The sequence below is a fragment of the Nothobranchius furzeri genome, chromosome 1 (genome assembly GCF_043380555.1).
Source record: "Nothobranchius furzeri strain GRZ-AD chromosome 1, NfurGRZ-RIMD1, whole genome shotgun sequence".
Lineage (NCBI taxonomy): Eukaryota > Metazoa > Chordata > Actinopteri > Cyprinodontiformes > Nothobranchiidae > Nothobranchius > Nothobranchius furzeri.
In genome coordinates, this window is record NC_091741.1 from 34645901 (window position 1) to 34667675 (window position 21775).

General features: G+C 46.2%; 1 protein-coding gene across 2 annotated transcripts in view; it reads left to right on the plus strand.

Annotated features, from left to right (window-relative positions):
- LOC107395250 (F-box only protein 15) overlaps nucleotides 1-21775 on the plus strand; it is a 38559-nt gene that overhangs the window by 14648 nt on the left and 2136 nt on the right. The window contains exons 6-11 of one of the 2 annotated variants that reach the window (XM_054739901.2): nucleotides 3487-3660; nucleotides 12788-12911; nucleotides 12989-13071; nucleotides 13568-13713; nucleotides 14501-14622; nucleotides 15546-15631. In XM_054739901.2, coding sequence (XP_054595876.2) covers nucleotides 3487-3660; nucleotides 12788-12911; nucleotides 12989-13071; nucleotides 13568-13713; nucleotides 14501-14622; nucleotides 15546-15551 — 655 coding nt within the window. In that variant the 3' untranslated portion in view covers nucleotides 15552-15631. Of the gene's footprint in view, nucleotides 1-3486; nucleotides 3661-12787; nucleotides 12912-12988; nucleotides 13072-13567; nucleotides 13714-14500; nucleotides 14623-15545; nucleotides 15632-21775 lie in introns of those variants that run through there. The other variant, XM_054739899.2, reaches the window with a different exon arrangement.

The following is a 21775-nucleotide window of genomic DNA, read 5'->3' on the forward strand; positions in this document are numbered from 1 at the left end:
TCAGGATTTTCTAATCCTAGAGTTTCACCGTCTGTTTTCTATCAGAAGCTAAAGCAGGAGATAGGTGCAGGAGACTTTTCATAAGAGCCTCGTGATTTTTATCTTTTGAGTCGCTTTATAAAAGATTGTTTTATTTCTTTCATTCTTTCATGTTCAGCCTGCATGAAAAACTCAGACACTGATTATAATCAGGACTAATCATTAAAAAAATGTTTTCAGTGAGCCACACCTTTAAAGATAGAAATATTGGAAAAAATGATTTTAACAGTAATCAAGAAGCATGAAATTATTAAATAAATACACATTTATTTATCTTAAAATGTGTTGCCATCCACAAAATTCATGTTTACAGATTAAAGGTTTCATGATTCATTTCAAAATGAGAACTCATACAAGTATTACTCCGTCACTGTGGCAGTTTCACCGTCTGTTTTCTATCAGAAGCTAATGCAGGAGATTGGTGTAGGAGACTATTTTCATGTTTAGCCTGCACGAAACACTCTGAGTGACTCATTATAATCAGAAATAATCATTAAAAATGTTTTTTTCTGTGAACCACACCTTTAATTATATTTGCCTAATGGACTTTTTGAGTTTCTGTAAAAAGACTAAATGGTTTAACTGTAGACATCTGGTCAGGTTTAGCACTGAAGGATGGAGACAACTTTTTGAATTAAGATGCTAAAGCCCTACTAGTGCAGTTGTTATTATGAATATTACTTATTGCCATCCATCCATCCATTTTCATCCGCTTATCCGGAGTCGGGTTGCGAGGGCAGCAGCCTAAGGCGAGAGGCCCAAGCTTCCCTCTCCCCAGCCACTTGGGCCAGCTCCTCCGGGGGAATCCCAAGGCGTTCCCTGCCCAGGTGAGAGACATAGTCCCTCCACCGTGTGTCCATGATCTTCCTTTAGGTATCCTCCCGGTTGGACGTGGCCTGAAAGCCTCACCAGGGAGGCGTCCAGGAAGCATCCTGACCAGATGCCCGAGCCACCTCAACTGGCTCCTCTCGATGTGGAGGAGCAGCGGGTCTACTCCGAGCCCCTCCCGAATGACCGAGCTTCTCACCCTGTCTCTAAGGGAGAGCCCAGCTAGCCTGACCAGCCTGCCCCATGCTTCCTTATGGGAACCATTGGGCCTGGTAGCACTTCTATTCAAATAACCCCACACCTGAGACCGAGCCAATCAGCGCTGAGCAGCGTATGTCACACACACACACACACACCGCAACGCTGAATTTCTCATAAACAACAAAGACTGAAGCGGAGTTCGCTGCGGCTCTTTCCTCTGTTCTAAATGAGTTGAACACGTCTTTAAAACCACAGCAAGTAGAAACGCTAAAAGCCTTTCTTCTAAAGAAAGAGCCTTGCGCGGTCGCCTGATGCCATTTTCACTACAGCTAAAAAATGACAGCGTTGTGCGGTACAGTCGGCATTTCCGCCTTTTTTCTGATTGGTTATTTTTGAGCTGGCTAGTCCCGCCCCTCATGTATCTTTCTGCCTGTGAGTAACCAGACTACACAGAGGACGAGTCTGTTAGGCCAGGCCAGGCCAGAGCCCAGCCACCCTGCAGAGAAAACTCATTTCGGCTGCTTGTGTCTGTGATGTTGTTCAGTCTTACCTGATGGTACGTGTGATTTTGAGCTGGCCAATCAGTCAGCAATGGGCGTATTGGACCAGTTCAGCTCCGGGCAGACGCCTCAGGAAGAGGGCTGAAAAGACGTGCGGTTGTGCGCGAGGAAATCCAAGGCTAGCTAAAAGAGAACACTCCCAACCCGGTCCAGGCGGAGTGGAGCTGATGCCGGTGTGAAAGTGCCGTATGGCGACTGAAACGGAAACCCAGGTGTTTGTGTGTGACAAAGGCACTAAAAACGTTTTACTGCCTTCCAGGTGCACCGCATTGCTACAGCAGTGGGTGGAGTCTGGCAGAGCGATCTGTGGTGAACCCATGCCTCGCTTCTAACGAAGAAGCAGCAAGCTAGCAACAGCTGGTCGCTATAGTTAGAGTTAAAGGTGTGGTTAACTCGTTTAGTCAACACATCAGCAGTGGCCTCTAGAAGGAATGAATGATGTCACCACCCTCAGCTAGGCTGTCCTCATCTCTGCCGGTTTTTAGGATTCGCCTGAAAACCCGCTTCTTCCGCTTGGTGTTCCCTGAAGGTGTTTGAGGCCGGCCCTCTTTGTGTTGATTTTGTTTTCCTGTTTTTATTGGTCTCTCGATACCTTGTTTTATCCATTTGTTTCTACTTTAATGTTTTACCCTCTTTGCACTGTTTTAATTGCTTTTATTATCTAAACGGTAAATGGCCTCGATTTGATATAGCGCCTTCTAGGGTCCTTGAACCCCCCAAGGCGCTTTACAACGCAATCAGTCATTCACACATTCACACACTGGTGGGGATGAGCTACGATGTAGCTACAGCTGCCCTGGGACGCACTGACAGAGGCGAGGCTGCTGAGCACTGGCGCCACCGGTCCCTCTCCGACCACCACCAGTGGGTTAAGTGTCTTGGCCAAGGACACAACGACAGCGACAGACTGAGTGAGGCTCGAACCTGCAACCTTCCGATTACGGGGCGAGCACTTAACTCCTGTTCCTCCGTCGCCCCATCTATTTATTCATTGTGATTTACATTTCTCATGTACTGTGTACAGCGCCTTGGGCCGCGGTAGGCACTTTATAAATAAAGCTTTGAATTGAATTGAATGCCTTGTAAGTCATACTCTGGGTTCAAAAAGCCCTGGTGCTCCTTTTTCAGGAACTAAAAGTGAGCCAGATGAGAGTTGAGCTTCAGACGACGGATCTGGAGGCTCATGTTGACATCTCTCCTCTGATTAGCTAACCGCAACACGACTCTACCACCGACTCTGTTTGCTCTGCAAAGTTGATGTTTTATCTCCACAAAGAACACAAGCCAGGAGGAGTTCTGCTGTGAGGTGGAGTTGCTAATGCTAATGTTAGCTTCGACTAGCTTGGACGTTCTCTGCTGTTTCCTGGACTAAACTAACAACAGCCTTCCCCGTCGTGAGTCCAGATGGGTGAGTCCAGGAATGTTAGTGACAGAGTGACGTAGATCTGTCGGGACTTTCTAATCTAGAGTTTCACTGTCTGTTTTCTATTAGAAGGTACTGCAGGAGATAGGTGTAGGAGACTATCTTCATGTTCAGCCTGCATGAAACACTCAGTTTGACCCATTAGAATCAGAAATAATCATTAAAACATGGTTTCTCTGTGAACCAGTCCTTTAAAATCCTTAGAGAAAACCAGCATTCCCAGTTCTAAACAAGAGGAACGTTTCAGGAAATGAGTGTTAATGGCTGCTGCTGTTTGGGTCGGGTTAGAACTGCCCGAGTTCTCTGATGTTCTGATGAGTGAAATCTGAGATAAACACTGAATCAGGCTTACGTTATAAAAAGGGCTGTTGTTTAGTTTGGAGTTCTGATGTTGGCATAAACGTGTTTTCAGTTCCTGCCTTTTGTGTCGTTCAGGGACGAGAAGGTGAGGTGGGAGCTGACGCTGTGCTGCCACTCAGGGCGAGAATGCACGCTGGACCACAGACAAGCCCAGTTCTTCGAGTCATCTGTGATCCTCAGCTGGAGCGGATTAAACAAGATTAAGTTTTATCAGATTAGGTACCTCAAGCTGTACGGACTCAACCCACGGTGAGAAAAGGTTCCTCACAAAAGCTTTTCTCGTTTAATAAATACCTTCTTTTGCATCAGATTTAGCAGGAAACTAGTCTTTATGTTTGAAAGGTGCTTATTGGACTTTTTACCTCCTGATGGAAACACCCTTCACGTTCATTTACAGAACAAATGATCAGTTCTCCAACTTCACTTCTAATTCGGGTTGGGCATCAAACTTCGATTGGAACTGGGACTAACAGTTTTTCCCGGGAGCATTCAAATGATTTTTTTGATTCCTAGTTTTCATTCCTAGGCTACCAACCGGAAGAATAATCTGCGGCCGATCTCGGTGAAAAAAATGTGATCTGCCTTTCAGAGCCGATCACACCAGCTGTCTGACACTATGCAGTCCGCAGAGAGCAGCATGGCGGCCCCTCCCTTCCCTCACACTGCAACGTAAAGAAACGTGTCTGCTGAGCTTTCTCCGTGATGTAAACTTTGCATCCAGCAGCAAAAAATATGGCGCGGAGAAAGCTCGTTAAAATGCATCATCACTGCGGTTAAAATGCGTCAACATGGCGGTTAAAATGCGTCAACATGGCAGTTCAAATGCGTCAACACGGCGGTTAAAATGCGTCAACACGGCGGTTCAAATGCGTCAACACGGCGGTTCAAATGTGTCAACACGGCGGTTAAAATACATCAACACGGCGGTTAAAATGCGTCAACACGGCGGTTAAAATGCGTCAACAGGGCGGTTAAAATGACGGCGGTTAAAATGCGTCAACACGGCGGTTAAAAAGCGTCAACACGGCGGTTAAAAAGCGTCAACACGGCGGTTAAAAAGCGTCAACACGGCGGTTAAAAAGCGTCAACACGGCGGTTAAAATGCGTCAACACGGCGGTTAAAATGCGTCAACACGGCGGTTAAAATGCGTCAACACTGCGGTTAAAATGCGTCAACACGGTGGTTAAAATGCGTCAACACGGCGGTTAAAATGCATCAACACGGCGGTTAAAATGCGTCAACACGGCGGTTAAAATGACGGCGGTTAAAATGCATCAACACGGCGGTTAAAAAGCGTCAACACGACGGTTAAAATGCGTCAACACTGCGGTTAAAATGCATCAACACGGCGGTTAAAATGCGTCAACACGGCGGTTAAAATGCGTCAACACGGCGGTTAAAATACGTCAACACGGCAGTTAAAATGCGTCAACACGGCGGTTAAAATGCATCAACACGGCGGTTAAAATGACGGCGGTTAAAATGCGTCAACACAGCGCTTAAAAAGCGTCAATACGACGGTTAAAAAGCGTCAACACAGCGGTTAAAATGCGTCAACACGGCGGTTAAAATGTGTCAACACGGCGGTTAAAATGCGTCAACACGGCGGTTAAAATGCGTCAACTCGGCGGTTAAAATGTGTCAACACGGTGGTTAAAATGCGTCAACACGGCGGTTAAAATGCGTCAACACGGCGGTTAAAATGCGTCAACACGGCGGTTAAAATGCGTCAACACGGTGGTTAAAATGCGTCAACACGGCGGTTAAAATGTGTCAACACGGTGGTTAAAATGCGTCAACACGGCGGTTAAAATGCGTCAACACGGCGGTTAAAATGCGTCAACACGGCGGTTAAAATGCGTCAACACGGCGGTTAAAATGCGTCAACACGGCGGTTAAAATGCGTCAACACGGCGGTTAAAAAGCATCAACACGACGGTTAAAATGCGTCAACACGGCGGTTAAAATGCATCAACACGGCGGTTAAAATGCATCAACACGGCGGTTAAAATGACGGCGGTTAAAATGCGTCAACACGGCGCTTAAAAAGCGTCAATACGACGGTTAAAAAGCGTCAACACAGCGGTTAAAATGCGTCAACACGGCGGTTAAAATGCGTCAACACGGCGCTTAAAAAGTGTCAATACGACGGTTAAAAAGCGTCAACACAGCGGTTAAAATGCGTCAACACGGCGGTTAAAATGCGTCAACACGGCGGTTAAAATGCGTCAACACGGCGGTTAAAATGCGTCAACACGGCGGTTAAAATGCGTCAACACGGCGGTTAAAATGCGTCAACACGGCGGTTAAAATGTGTCAACACGGTGGTTAAAATGCGTCAACACAGCAGTTAAAATGCGTCAACACGGCGGTTAAAATGCGTCAACACGGCGGTTAAAATGCGTCAACACGGTGGTTAAAATGACGGCGGTTAAAATGCGTCAACACGGCGGTTAAAAAACGTCAACACGACGGTTAAAATGTGTCAACACTGCGGTTAAAATGCATCAACACGTCGGTTAAAATGCGTCAACACGGCGGTTAAAATGCGTCAACACGGCGGTTAAAATGACGGCGGTTAAAATGCGTCAACACAGCGGTTAAAAAGCGTCAACACGACGGTTAAAAAGCGTCAACACAGCGGTTAAAATGCGTCAACACAGCGGTTAAAATGCGTCAACACGGCGGTTAAAATGCGTCAACACGGCGATTAAAATGACGGCGGTTAAAATGCGTCAACACGGCGGTTAAAAATCGTCAACACGACGGTTAAAAAGCGTCAACACGGCAGTTAAAAAGCGTCAACACGGCGGTTAAAATGCGTCAACAAGGCGGTTAAAATGCGTCAACACGGCGGTTAAAATGCGTCAACACGGCGGTTAAAATGCGTCAACACGGCGGTTAAAATGCGTCAACACGGCAGTTAAAATGCGTCAACACGGCGGTTAAAATGCGTCAACACTGCGGTTAAAATGCGTCAACACGGCGGTTAAAATGCGTCAACACGGCGGTTAAAATGACGGCGGTTAAAATGCGTCAACACAGCGGTTAAAAAGCGTCAACACGACGGTTAAAAAGCGTCAATACAGCGGTTAAAATGCGTCAACACGGCGGTTAAAATGCGTCAACACGGCGGTTAAAATGCGTCAACACGGCGATTAAAATGACGGCGGTTAAAATGCGTCAACACGGCGGTTAAAAATCGTCAACACGACGGTTAAAAAGCGTCAACACGGCAGTTAAAAAGCGTCAACACGGCGGTTAAAATGCGTCAACACTGCGGTTAAAATGCGTCAACACGGTGGTTAAAATGCGTCAACACGGCGGTTAAAATGCATCAACACGGCGGTTAAAATGCGTCAACACGGCGGTTAAAATGACGGCGGTTAAAATGCATCAACACGGCGGTTAAAAAGCGTCAACACGACGGTTAAAATGCGTCAACACTGCGGTTAAAATGCATCAACACGGCGGTTAAAATGCGTCAACACGGCGGTTAAAATGCGTCAACACGGCGGTTAAAATACGTCAACACGGCAGTTAAAATGCGTCAACACGGCGGTTAAAATGCATCAACACGGCGGTTAAAATGACGGCGGTTAAAATGCGTCAACACAGCGCTTAAAAAGCGTCAATACGACGGTTAAAAAGCGTCAACACAGCGGTTAAAATGCGTCAACACGGCGGTTAAAATGTGTCAACACGGCGGTTAAAATGCGTCAACACGGCGGTTAAAATGCGTCAACTCGGCGGTTAAAATGTGTCAACACGGTGGTTAAAATGCGTCAACACGGCGGTTAAAATGCGTCAACACGGCGGTTAAAATGCGTCAACACGGCGGTTAAAATGCGTCAACACGGTGGTTAAAATGCGTCAACACGGCGGTTAAAATGTGTCAACACGGTGGTTAAAATGCGTCAACACGGCGGTTAAAATGCGTCAACACGGCGGTTAAAATGCGTCAACACGGCGGTTAAAATGCGTCAACACGGCGGTTAAAATGCGTCAACACGGCGGTTAAAATGCGTCAACACGGCGGTTAAAAAGCATCAACACGACGGTTAAAATGCGTCAACACGGCGGTTAAAATGCATCAACACGGCGGTTAAAATGCATCAACACGGCGGTTAAAATGACGGCGGTTAAAATGCGTCAACACGGCGCTTAAAAAGCGTCAATACGACGGTTAAAAAGCGTCAACACAGCGGTTAAAATGCGTCAACACGGCGGTTAAAATGCGTCAACACGGCGCTTAAAAAGTGTCAATACGACGGTTAAAAAGCGTCAACACAGCGGTTAAAATGCGTCAACACGGCGGTTAAAATGCGTCAACACGGCGGTTAAAATGCGTCAACACGGCGGTTAAAATGCGTCAACACGGCGGTTAAAATGCGTCAACACGGCGGTTAAAATGCGTCAACACGGCGGTTAAAATGTGTCAACACGGTGGTTAAAATGCGTCAACACGGCGGTTAAAATGCGTCAACACGGCGGTTAAAATGCGTCAACACGGCGGTTAAAATGCGTCAACACGGTGGTTAAAATGACGGCGGTTAAAATGCGTCAACACGGCGGTTAAAAAACGTCAACACGACGGTTAAAATGTGTCAACACTGCGGTTAAAATGCATCAACACGTCGGTTAAAATGCGTCAACACGGCGGTTAAAATGCGTCAACACGGCGGTTAAAATGCGTCAACACGGCGGTTAAAATGACGGCGGTTAAAATGCGTCAACACAGCGGTTAAAAAGCGTCAACACGACGGTTAAAAAGCGTCAACACAGCGGTTAAAATGCGTCAACACAGCGGTTAAAATGCGTCAACACGGCGGTTAAAATGCGTCAACACGGCGATTAAAATGACGGCGGTTAAAATGCGTCAACACGGCGGTTAAAAATCGTCAACACGACGGTTAAAAAGCGTCAACACGGCAGTTAAAAAGCGTCAACACGGCGGTTAAAATGCGTCAACACGGCGGTTAAAATGCGTCAACACGGCGGTTAAAATGCGTCAACACGGCGGTTAAAATGCGTCAACACGGCGGTTAAAATGCGTCAACACGGCAGTTAAAATGCGTCAACACGGCGGTTAAAATGCGTCAACACTGCGGTTAAAATGCGTCAACACGGCGGTTAAAATGCGTCAACACGGCGGTTAAAATGACGGCGGTTAAAATGCGTCAACACAGCGGTTAAAAAGCGTCAACACGACGGTTAAAAAGCGTCAACACAGCGGTTAAAATGCGTCAACACGGCGGTTAAAATGCGTCAACACGGCGGTTAAAATGCGTCAACACGGCGATTAAAATGACGGCGGTTAAAATGCGTCAACACGGCGGTTAAAAATCGTCAACACGACGGTTAAAAAGCGTCAACACGGCAGTTAAAAAGCGTCAACACGGCGGTTAAAATGCGTCAACACGGCGGTTAAAATGCGTCAACACGGCGGTTAAAATGCGTCAACACGGCGGTTAAAATGCGTCAACACGGCGGTTAAAATGCGTCAACACGGCAGTTAAAATGCGTCAACACGGCGGTTAAAATGCGTCAACACTGCGGTTAAAATGCGTCAACACGGCGGTTAAAATGCGTCAACACGGCGGTTAAAATTCGTCAACACGGCGGTTAAAATGCGTCAACACGGCGGTTAAAATGCATCAACACGGCGGTTAAAATGCGTCAACACGGTGGTTAAAATGACGGCGGTTAAAATGCGTCAACACGGCGGTTAAAAAACGTCAACACGACGGTTAAAATGTGTCAACACTGCGGTTAAAATGCATCAACACGGCGGTTAAAATGCGTCAACACGGCGGTTAAAATGCGTCAACACGGCGGTTAAAATGCGTCAACACGGCGGTTAAAATGACGGCGGTTAAAATGCGTCAACACAGCGGTTAAAAAGCGTCAACACAGCGGTTAAAATGCGTCAACACAGCGGTTAAAATGCGTCAACACGGCGGTTAAAATGCGTCAACACGGCGGTTAAAATGCGTCAACACGGCGATTAAAATGACGGCGGTTAAAATGCGTCAACACGGCGGTTAAAAATCGTCAACACGACGGTTAAAAAGCGTCAACACGGCAGTTGAAAAGCGTCAACACGGCGGTTAAAATGCGTCAACACGGCGGTTAAAATGCGTCAACACGGCGGTTAAAATGCGTCAACACGGCGGTTAAAATGCGTCAACACGGCGGTTAAAATGCGTCAACACGGCAGTTAAAATGCGTCAACACGGCGGTTAAAATGCGTCAACACTGCGGTTAAAATGCGTCAACACGGCGGTTAAAATGCGTCAACACGGCGGTTAAAATGCGTCAACACGGCGGTTAAAATTCGTCAACACGGTGGTTAAAATGCGTCAACACGGCGGTTAAAATGCATCAACACGGCGGTTAAAATGCGTCAACACGGCGGTTAAAATGCGTCAACACGGCGGTTAAAATGCGTCAACACGGCGGTTAAAATGCGTCAACACGGCGGTTAAAATGCGTCAACACGGCGGTTAAAATGCGTCAACACGGCGGTTAAAATGCGTCAACACTGCGGTTAAAATGCGTCCACTGCGGTTAAAATGCGTCAACACTGCGGTTAAAATGCGTCAACACGGTGGTTAAAATGACGGCGGTTAAAATGCGTCAACACGGCGGTTAAAATGCGTCAACACGGCGGTTAAAAAGCGTCAACACGGCAGTTAAAATGCGTCAACACGGCGGTTAAAATGCGTCAACACGGCGGTTAAAATGCGTCAACACGGCGGTTAAAATGCGTCAACACTGCGGTTAAAATGCGTCAACACGGCGGTTAAAATGCGTCAACACAGCGGTTAAAATGCGTCAACACGGCGGGTTTAATACAAGTTTTAGAGAAAAACTCCAGCAGGAGTGAGGTGAGTTTTTCTCTCTGCAGAAATAAAAACACGCACGGGCATCAAGAGTCAGACGCAGCCACTTACCAACACGTGTGTATGTGTGTGTGTGTGTGTGTGTGTGCTGTAGAATAAGTAAACCCATCATGCTAGAGCGGCTTTGTCTGGTGGACCACACCAACTTCTGCCACTAGGAGCCGAGAGGGATAATAAATATAAATCTCACAACACGCAAATTTGTGACATAATTTTGTGCTTTTATTGAACTATTTAGTCTGAGAGTTTAAACGTTTTAAATCTGTGTAGCGTATTGCTACATACTAGAATCAACACTGTTTGCTATCAGTTGTTAGATCCTGAGAATGATCAAGCAAATTAGCATATGAAGCTTGTATCATGTATAAATATCCAGGATACTTAAATAATCGATAGAAGTTCATACACCAACCTGCTTGGTCTATATTTAATCCAAAGATTAATATTTAATTTAATTTAAGATAATTTAATTTAATAGCAAATATTTATTTTTTTTAATCAGAAGTTAGGAATCTTTGCTTATTCAATAACCAAGAATATTTACACCATTCTGTGTTTCATTTCAAAGATGAGGCAGAGTTTAAAGGTTAAGAATTTATTACTAACACTTTTAAAAAATGACAATTCAGAAATGACAATTTTTGAACAGACAATTTGATATTAAACTTGTTTTAAAGGCAAACATGTGACTGAATGAAAACTAAATTGAAAATGCGAGTTTTGGACGCGTGAATGTTCTCAGAAGGTTTCTTTCAGCGAGAGAAGCGCGTTCTGGATTGGAAATGATGGTTTTGCAGCTAACTGAGTTGTTTCTTAGGAAGAACAGCATCAAACACAATCTGTTAGAGTGTCTACCTCACCCAGTATAGAAGACCCTCTTCTGGATCCGAGATGTCAGGTGGAGATGGTTTCCTCCAGGCACGAGGGTGGTAGAAGGACCTTAGTGTGACCAAATCTGTCCTGAGATGTCTCCTTGGGTCACTCGACTTGTGGAACTATTTGCGTCTCAAAATCATTAACTGAAGGAGTTTTGCGTCAGCTGGTTACAGGTGCGTCTATTCGAAACTATTCTATCGGCGTGACAGAACAGCAGGTGGAGATTCGGGTGGCCGTTCCCTCGTTTGAAGTTACAGCTGTGGAAGATTTAGTTTTAACAAAACCACAGAACACGCCCTCTCTCAGCTTCAGAAAGCTTGGTCATGAGTCAAAGAAGTGATGGCAGTTTAACTTTTACCCTGGATAAGCCCTCTGCGTTGGATGGATAAAATGGAGGATGACCTTCTGGTTTACTGAACACACATAACCGATCATCACAATAATCATTATTAACCCAAAGCATAATAATTCGTTTCAGTAATTAAAATACATTTACTGAACCAAGACATTACTTATGATGATTGTAATACAGTCAAAAACAAAGTCAAAAGTTTATTAAAATTATTATTTTAAATTATTATTGTGAACATCTTGAAGTGTCCTTCGTTCTGGGATGGAACAGCAGCAGATAAAGATGATATTCAGCAGACATCATGGCTCCTGGATTAATCGGTGGAACCAAAAGTTACAGTCTGACCCAGCTGGGAAAATGTGACCTTTGTCACAAATTAGAGGCCCTTCGTGACGCTACATCTCTTAGCTTGTTACTGACAGCAGGTACGTTTAAGTTTGGGTTTGCCTCCTGGCTGAACGGTTGCTGCAGCATGGAGGTGTAGCCTCAGCCGTCCTGGACATGATCATCCTGATGGGTTTTAGGTGAAAGCGGTTGGACTTTTCTGGTCATGTTGGAGACTTTAGCCTCTCATCCCAGAGGCTTCTTCAGTTCCCAGACTGTGTTGTGGTCAGAAACAAACACACTGGCTGTGCTGCTGTATCTTTCTTCCTTGAAAACGTGTTTTTGTCCAAATGACGGTGATGTTATTGTTCATAGAATTAAAATTCATGTTGAAGTTCAGATTATTTCATCAAGTAAGACCCGTGGTTAGCTGGCTCACTTTAAACTTGATGTTTTTGGATCCTGCCTCTTGAAAAAAATCAGAATCCGGAATCAATAGGAACCCGAATCGAAATCGTTCAAACTCAGCAGTGAGTAGGATCTTGTGAAAGAACCTGATTGGATTCTTTAGTTTAGCAGGAATCTTGAGATTATTTATGATTTACTAAATCTTTCTTAGGACTGAGATCCAGCATTTAGGGCAGGGGTGGGCAACCCTGGTCCTAGAGAGCCGCAGTCCTGCTTGTTTTCCAACTATCTTTGTTGTTCCTGCTGTTGATTACCTGGATCAGGTGTGTTCAGCCAGTTAGAAGCTGTGCCTCTCTAGGACCAGGGTTGCCTACCCCTGGTTTAGGGATTCTAGAGTCTGGAGCCTGAATCAATGATGTTTAAATCAGACTCCACTCCCAAATCCTTTTAGGGTTCCTTCAGCTTCAGGAGAGGTGTTTAACAAAGTCGCCTGACGATTCCTCCCCTCAGGTCCAGCTGGCGTTCCCTGATTTTTCAACTGGACGTAAAAACTCACCTGTCCCGTTTCTTCGGCTGCGACTCGCTGGTGAAGCTGTACATCCTGCAGCCGGGCGTTGCCATCGGCATGTGGAGGGTAAGCGGTTGAACTGTGTAAAGCAGATTTTTATTGATGTTCGCCGTAGGACAGAACCTGACTTGTGCCTTTTTCAGGGTCAGACCTACGTGTCCTTCATCTGGGTCAGCCTGCATTTCCATAGACTGGTGGAGAAGTCTCTGCTGGGATCTCCGGCCTGGTGAGTTTTACTGATTTCAGGCTCCACCCATTCAAAACTGCCACAGAAGGTAAAAACAAGGAAACCCAAGTAAAGGTCCAGAGATCCGACGAGTCGTTTGTCAGGAGGAAGATTCAGACCGTTTCTGCAGGAGGAAACTTACTCTTCTGAAACCAGCAGCCATGATGCTTCTTATGAAAGGTTTTTATTAAATAATCAACATTGTTACCCAGAAAATATTGAAATCTTCAACTTAATTCTTTTGTGTTTCTAGAAGCAACATTTTATTGTGACTTTTAGCATTTTAACTTTTTTTTTTTTTTTTTGCCTTTGACGGCAGTGGCCCATCAGCTTGTTTTTGTTTTCTAAGATGATTTTATAACTGAATAAATATAAAATGAACTGAGTGTAACTAAATAAGTGAAGGACTGAGGGTATTCCTTCAGTCTCAGCTGACAAGGATAAATATCTTGATGTGTTCCTACATAAAGCCTGGTGTTTTTGTCCCTCCTTGAAGCCCGTACCTGGAGCCGCTGTACCCTCCACCCATCGGTGACTTGGACCCTGACTTGGGTCTTCATAACTACAGTTTGCATCTGATGCTACACAACACCAGCAAAGAGATGTTGGTGGCATACTTCAGCCGTCTGTCCTGTCTCAGAGGTAATCTGATTACATACTTCTGATTGTCGTACATTTTTTTTATGTCGCAGTTGAGCAAAAATTAATCAGCAGCACAAAGTGAGCTAGGAATAAATCCTTCTCGTGTTTAACTCATTCACTGCCATTGACGACTAAAGTCGTCATTTTAAATCCAACCGTTCAAAATCGTCATTTGCATGTTTTTACTGTGTGGGCGTCGGACGAGCCCCCGCACCGTGAGAACAAACATCTCAGCTCTAAAGCCGATCTTCATCCGCGTACGCCACACGTCACGTGATCAGGAAGCAGAACATTCATGTGCTAGGAGATCGTTTTGGGCCGCTGCTGTAAAAAAAGTGAGGCGCGAACCGGAAAAGCTTCTGCCGATCACAATTCAACAACGGATTATGAAAGAACGGATAACGCTCGAAACACGCTGATTCTTCCTGATGTAAGAGGTGAGTCTCCGCTTTGTTTTGGTTGTTTTGGTGTCCACATCATCCTGGCATGCAACGTTCTGTGACTCAAAAAAAAAACAGTAAAAACGCTGGCAGCGAATGGCTTTGCCATCAGGAAACGGCTGGCAGTGAATGAGTTAATGGTCGTAACTGTCTCACGTCATTCCAAAGGAAAACTAAACATTCCTCCCTGACTCAGTTAAATCTTACTTTGAGACTGAAGATCTGAATCATTAGTTATAAATAATACTTAATAAAGAAACCGTATAGTTTTGACAGACTTTAAATGGGGTTTAATGGTTACTGTGGTAACATTAGAGTTACAGTTCATTCATTCATTTGGTGGCTAGGTAAAAGGAAGAAGATGATGGAGCTGCGGGTCATCAGGAGGACCAACCTGTCAGAGCACAGGTCGCTGTCTGGATGCTTAAACATTCCCTGGAAAAACAACGATCTGGATGGAGCAGTGGAGGTATTTGCATAGTCCGAGAGGTGGCAGCAGAGTTCCTTCTTTAATTCAGGGAATACTAGCCTTCTCTTTATTAGTTCCAAGTAATGAATCAAGTGGCCATATATGGTTCCTTGCTGTCTGTGGTCATCCCAGAAAAGGAAAAATGTAAATAAACTGGAATTAATTTAGATAAAATCCACCATCACCGCTGCCACTCCTAGCCTGCTGCTCGCTGTTTGCTGCCTGCGGACGGCAGAAGCAACTTCATCATGAAAACAATTGAGTTCTTCTGAGTGTTTAAATGTCGGTATTGATTAAAATTGTCTGCTCAGGTCCTAGAACATTATGGTCTATCTCTAACTGTGGACCACGCGATGAGTGTTCTAGAGGATGAAGGGTTTGTGTCTACAGCAGGCGTTTGAATTACAGTGGACTATATCTATAGCAGTTTTATTTAGGGAGGCTTTGATCTGATCACGTGATTTTAAAAGGATCATGAAGAAAAGATCACATGTAACCTTTAAAACAACAAACATGTCTTCTTAAATTCATCCTGAGATGGAGACTATTGAGTCTAAAGTATCAATAGCAATGTCTGAATCCCAGTCTAAGGTCTCAATAGCAAGGTGTGAATAACCACAACATCCGCCCCTTCGTTACACTTGTAACATAGACGAGGCCATGTATTTGTCTCCAGCCTGCTTCATCGCTGTGTCAAAGGTTAACCGCATACTTTTTACCCTCTGGCTGGTGTCATGACACCCATAACACCAGGTGGAAGCGATAATGAAATATCTCGTGACTTATCCTTATCGGGCCTACAGCGCCAAGGTCTCACAAGACATTTCTACAGGAGACGAGACTTTTCTCTAACTCCCTTTTAATAAAAATATTTTATTCTGTCTCATAAAATGATTTGCTAACTTTACAAGTTGGACTGGCAGGCCTAGTGGAATGCGGCTCAGGTGGTCACAGAGGCAAAAACCTGGGCATGGGAGGAGTTCGGTGAGACCATGGAACAAGACTTGCGTACAGTTTTGAGAATATTCTGGTCCACCATCCAGTGCCTCAGAAGGGGAAAGCAGTTTGCTACCAAGTAAGTAAGTAAGTAAAAGTTTATTTTTAGAGCGCCTTTCACAGATATAAATCACAAAGCGCTGTACAACATGATAAAGATCAGGGCAAATACCTCTAACCAATAAAAACATCAGAAAAACAATAGCAGTGATAAAATAGAAAATTAAATCATGAGTATAAACAAAGTAAAGGTGTGAACAAGAACAAAGCCATCTTTTTGAAACATTTAGGGAGGGAACGCCTGGATGAAAAGGTGAGTTTTTAGATGATTTTTAAAAACCTCTACAGTGTTAGAGAGACTGAAATTTGAAGGTAGACTGTTCCAAAGTCTGGGTGCAATAGTCTGAAAGGCCCTGTCCCCTTTGGTTTTCAGTCTGGTTCGAGGAACAGCCAGGAGGTTTTCAGATGTGGATCTAAGGTTCTGAGAGGTGGTGTGTGGGGATAAAAGCTCAGATAGGTAGCTTGGAGCCTGGTTGTTAAGAGCTCTATAGGTCAGGACTAAAACTTTAAACTGAATTCTATATTTTACCGGGAGCCAGTGGAGGGACTGTAAACCTGGAGTGATGTGAGCTCGTCTGCTGGATTTGGTTAGGAGTCTGGCTGCTGCATTTTGGATGGCTTGAAGGCGTGAGAGGGAGGTTTTGCTGAGACCAGTAAAAAGAGCGTTACAGTAGTCTAAGCGTGATGACACAAAGGCATGGATGATTTTTTCCAGATCTGCAGTAGAAACCAGTTTACGGACTTTTGAAATGTTTCTCAGTTGAAAGAAACAAGAGCGGGAGATGGTTTTGACGTGAGTCTAAACTTAAAGCTGGATCAAAAATAACTCCTAGGTTTCTAATGTTGGCCTTGGCTGATGGGCAAAAAGGAGGCAATTTCTTGCTCGATTTTTGGCTGAAGTTCCGGGGGTGCGGCGATCAGGGTCTCTGTCTTGTTAGCATTGAGGACAAGAAAGTTGCTGGACAGCCAGTTACTGATCTGGGTCAGGCAGAGTACAAGTGTGGCCAGCCTGTCCAACTGGTGTGGCATAAAGGACATATAGAGCTGTATATCGTCAGCGTAGATGTGGTAGGAGATGTCTGGGAAAGACTGAATGATGCCAGCTAGGGGAAGAATATAGAATGCAAATAGTAGAGGCCCTAGAACTGAACCTTGTGGGACCCCGCATGTTAGAGAGGCAGTATCTGAAGAGAAGGTTTCGGACTTCACTGTGAATGTTCTGTTGGTGAGATAAGAAGAAAGCCAGTCTAGAGCAGAACCTGAAATCCCAGCCAGGGCATTTAACCTGTTCAGTAGAACGTTGTGGTCTACAGGGTCAAACCAACACTGTTTATACCAACACTGTTTATACCAACACTGTTTATAGTGGGAACAATGTGCGACTGACCTAGACCCGGGACGTTATGGATTGGTGGGCAGAATACTTTTAAAGACCTTCTCAATCCCACCGACACATCTTCCAGTGAGGAAGCAGAGTCCAGGGCCTTTGGGTTGGACTCTCCAATCTCTGGTGCTGATGTCAATGAGGTAAAAAGCTCCTTAGTGGCAAGGTCCCAGGGGTGAATGAGCTCCGCCCAGAGTTCCTTAGGGCTCTGGGTGTTGTAGGGCTGTGTTGGCTGACGCGGCTCTGCAATATCGCATGGACATCGGGGCAGTTTCACTGGATTGGCAGACCGGGGTGGTGCCCCCCCCAATTTAAAAAAGGGGACTGCAAAGTGTGTTCCAGCTACAGAGGGATCACACTTCTGAGCCTCCCTGGTAAAGTAAAGAGGAGGGGCCGGCGAATTGTCGAACCTCGGATTCAGGAAGAGCAATGTGGTTTTCTTCCTGGCAGTGGAACACTGGACCAGCTCTATACCCTTAGGAGGGTCCTGCAGGGTGCATGGGAATTTGCCCAACCAATCTGCCCATGGGCTGCATGGTGGCGCAGTGGTTAGCACTGTTGCCTCACAGCACGAAAGTTGCAGGTTCGAAACTCGGCTGTGGCCTTTCTGCGTGGAGTTGCGTGTTCTCCACATGCATGCGTGGATTTCCTCGGGGTACTCCGGTTTCCTCCACAGATCACAACATGCCCTATAGATTTGAAATTGTAAGTCGCTTTGGATAAAAGTGTCTGCTAAATGAATAAACATAAACATAATCTACATGTGTTTTGTGGATCTGGAGAAAACATTTGACCGCGTCCCTCGGGGGGGCCCTCTGGGGGGTACTTGAGAGTTTGGGGTATGTAGTGTTCACACTTTATAGCGTGACGGCTGCAAATTAAGTAGGACCAATAAGATGTCATTGGCTGAACCCATGGGTTCACCACTCGTGGGAGGGGCCAAAGGGGTCAGGTGCAGTGTGTCACGGTTGGTAGTCGAGGTCAGGGACCTTCGCGGTCTGATCCTCGGCTACAGAAGCTGGCTCTTGGCACATGGAATGCCACCTCTCTGGTGGGGAAGGAGCCTAAGTTGGTGTGTGAGGTTGAGAGGTTGTGACTAGATATAGTCGGACTCACCTCAACGCATGGCTCTGGCTCTGGAATCAGTTTCCTTGAGAGGGATTGGACTTTCTACCACTCTGGAGTTGCTCCCACTGAGAGGCGCCGAGCAGGGGTGTGCACACTAGTTGCCCCCCACTGGGCAGTGCACTACCAACACTATCTATAGTGGGGACAGTGTGCTGCTGACCTCTACTCAGGACGTTGTGGATCGGTGGGCAGAATACTTCGAAGACCTCCTCAATCCCAGGGTGTGTTCCAACTACTTCCACTTCGCTGGAGGGGTTTGCAGCCATGTGTGAAGCAGCTGGGATGAGAATTAGCTCCTCTAAATCTGAGACCATGGTCTTGATTCGGAAAAGGGTAGAATGCCTTCTCCGGGTCAGGAATGAGGTCCTGCCCCAAGTGGAGGAGTTTAAGTATCTCGAGGTCTTGTTCACGAGTGAGGAAAAACTGGAGCGTGAGATCGATAGGTAGATTGGTGCTGCATCTGCAGTGATGCGGGCGTTGTACCGGTCTGTCATGGTGAAGAGAGAGCTGAGACAGAAGGCGGAGCTCTCGATTTACCGGTCGATCTACGTTCCTACCCTCACCTATGGTCATGAGCTTTGGGTAGTGACCGAAAGAACAAGATCGCGGATACAAGCGGCCGAAATGAGTTTTCTCCGAAGAGTGGCTGGGCTCTCCCTTAGAGATAGGGTGAGAAGCTCGGTCATCTGGGAGGGACTCGGAGTAGACCCGCTGCTCCTCCACATCGAGAGGAGCCAGTTGAGGTGGCTCTGGCATCTGGTCAGGATGCCTCCTGGACGCCTCCCTGGTGAGGTTTTACTGGCACGTCCAACTAGGAGGAGGTCTAAAGGTAGACCCAGGACACGGTGGAGGGACTATGTCTCTCACCTGGCCAGGGAACACCTTGGGATTTCCCTGAAAGAGCTGGCCCAAGTGGCTGGGGAGAGGGAAGTCTGGGCCTCTCGCCTTAGGCTGCTGCTCCTGTCACCCGACTCCGGATAAACTGATGAAAATGGATGGATGGATGGATGGAAAATGTTCAGGGACCATAAACACACTTCGTATTAATTCAGACAGTCAAGTATATAGTTAAAAAGGAATTTTATTCTTTTCTAAACTAATGATTATGCATGACATGATATGAATAATGAGATGTGATGGAGTGAATATGCGGTGATGGAATGCAATGTGTGAGGTGGTGTGATGTAAGCTAGATGTTTATCAGAATCTTTGTATCTGAAAGAAATTTTTAAATCTGGGTGTAAAAGAATTTGTCTGCTAGATGAGTCAACCGAGTCCAGAGCCTCCATTCACCGAATGAAATAACAGTTTTAAAGTGACTAAGCAGGTCCTCCCCCAACAGGAAAGGCAAAGCTTCGATGTCAGACACAAACACTGGGTGACTCGCGGACATGCTACCCACTGAAATTTAAAGGAACACCATAGACGACAAGGTCATTTGGCCTGGAGAGTAAGGACTGATGTCCACGGCGCAGGGCGTGAGTTTTAAGACACGACCCTGTCCAGCCGCAGTCAAACGGACTCGCTCCCAAAGAGAACGGGACATGATGGTGAAGTCTGAACCAGAGTCCAAGATGCCCTCACAGTCAAGCAACCCCTCAAGGGTCACCAGAATGTGAGGTTTCTCATTAGGACCCTCACCAACGATATCACAGAGAAACCTTAGTGGAGGTTTGTCCGGCGAGTAAGGATTACCGGATTTGGTGCCAGGTGCTTTGGATACTAGAGGGCAAGCGCTAACGGAAGCGACCACACCAGACCTCGTTGAGGTCACAGGTGTCACCGGACGCATCGTTGTGGCATATTTCACCTCTGTAGGAACCACCGCTGCCACTGAGTCCCACACAGGTTCAGTAGGTGCAGGAGCGTGTGTACACTTCTCTGCCAAAGAGAGGGACAGGATCGTCTTATATGTAGCCGGGTCTTTCTCCAGGACACGAAGTGCAGATCTCAATGCGGCACCAACTGCTCCAGGAGACACGCTCCTAGAACCAGATCTCGGCCTTGGGGCAGGGCTGTAGTCCCTACGGTTACGAATCGTTGAATACCCGTCAGAGGGAGGTCGGCGCTTGCCTGAGCGGGACGACTCTCCTAGAGCAGTAGGATGAACCCCGCTTTTCTTTAAAAGAAACAATGTCTGTAACCACCAAGTTTTGGCGACTTAGGGCTCCCTTCACCAGCCGGTGGGAGGCTCCTAGCTTTGGTGAAACTCTGAGACCTGTTAGTAGGAGCGCCTTGTGGCTTAGTGCCACTTTCTATTTGGCCTTCTAAATTCATTTTCTCTGCAGGGTGCCTGGGCTCTCCCTTAGACATAGGGTGAGAAGCTTGGTCATCTGGGAGGGTCTCAGAGTAGACCCGCTTCTCCTCCATGTCGAGAGGAGCCAGTTAAGGTGGCTCAGGCATCTAGTTAGGATGCCTCCCTGGTGAGGTTTTCCGGGCACGTCCAACCGGGAGAAAACCTAAAGGAAGACCCAGGACATGCTGGAGGGACTATGTCTCTCACCTGGCCAGGGAAAACCTTGGATTTGCCCTGGAGGAGCAGGCCCAAGTGGCTGGGGAGAGGGAAGTCTGGGCCTCTCTGCTTAGGCTGCTGCCCCCATGACCTGACCCCGGGTAATCATCCAAAAATGGATGGGTGGATATATTATTTTTATGTCCTTGTGAAACACCTCGTGGTTTAGCTTGAGATGCGCTAAATAAAAAATTGTTTCTTCTTCTTCTTACGGATTTGTCAGAGCATGCTCTCTGGAGTAAACACGTTTCCATGAATGCACTGACAGAAGTTCCATCTGGACCTATGCTGTGATTTAGGACCCTTTGTGGAGCGACAGACAAACCACCCCAATCCCATACCAGTCCATATTCAATTTTACAACTAAAGCAGCTACGAGAAATCCCAGAACCACCTTTGCTTTCCAGTCACACACGCGTTGTCAAGGTAACCAGACAGCGGGTCTACTCTATTTCTAACGGTAACCTCTCCTCTGTCCCGACCGCGTTTGCGACCTCTGTAACTCGTTTGGTTCTTTTGCACTTCAGCAGCCAGTGTCTCCATCTCGCAACAAAATTTTGTTTTTTTCCGGGTAGAACGCAGGGAATTCCCTCGTGTTGAGGATGTAGTGTGACCAAGTATGGTTAATTGAGTGAGTTTCTGTATGCAAATGACTGAGAGGGAACACGAGCACCTGGGTAGCACATGTGGGATTTATCATCGGACGATTACGGAGGAACATGCGTACGACAGGCCACCGCATGTTTCAGAAATGAGGCGTTTGATAGTTTGCATGAACATTGTAAATTTTGCTCAGTAAGAAATGTAGGAATATTTCTACAAACGTTTGATGAATGGGGCCCCAGGTCTCCATTAATTCCCAGTTGGCCGCTAACAGTGAACTCAGGCTACGACCCAAAGCCAGCCGACAGAGAAAAATACGCTAGACAAAGAGAACTTGCCAACAAACTAGAAAACGCCAGATTAAGTTTCCTGCAGCACTGGAGCTGAACGCGGTCGCTGCAGGTGTTGTGCTGGGAAATGTTAGCCTGCCTGTTGAGACGTTACCAAGGCCGGATTATAATATGGGCAAA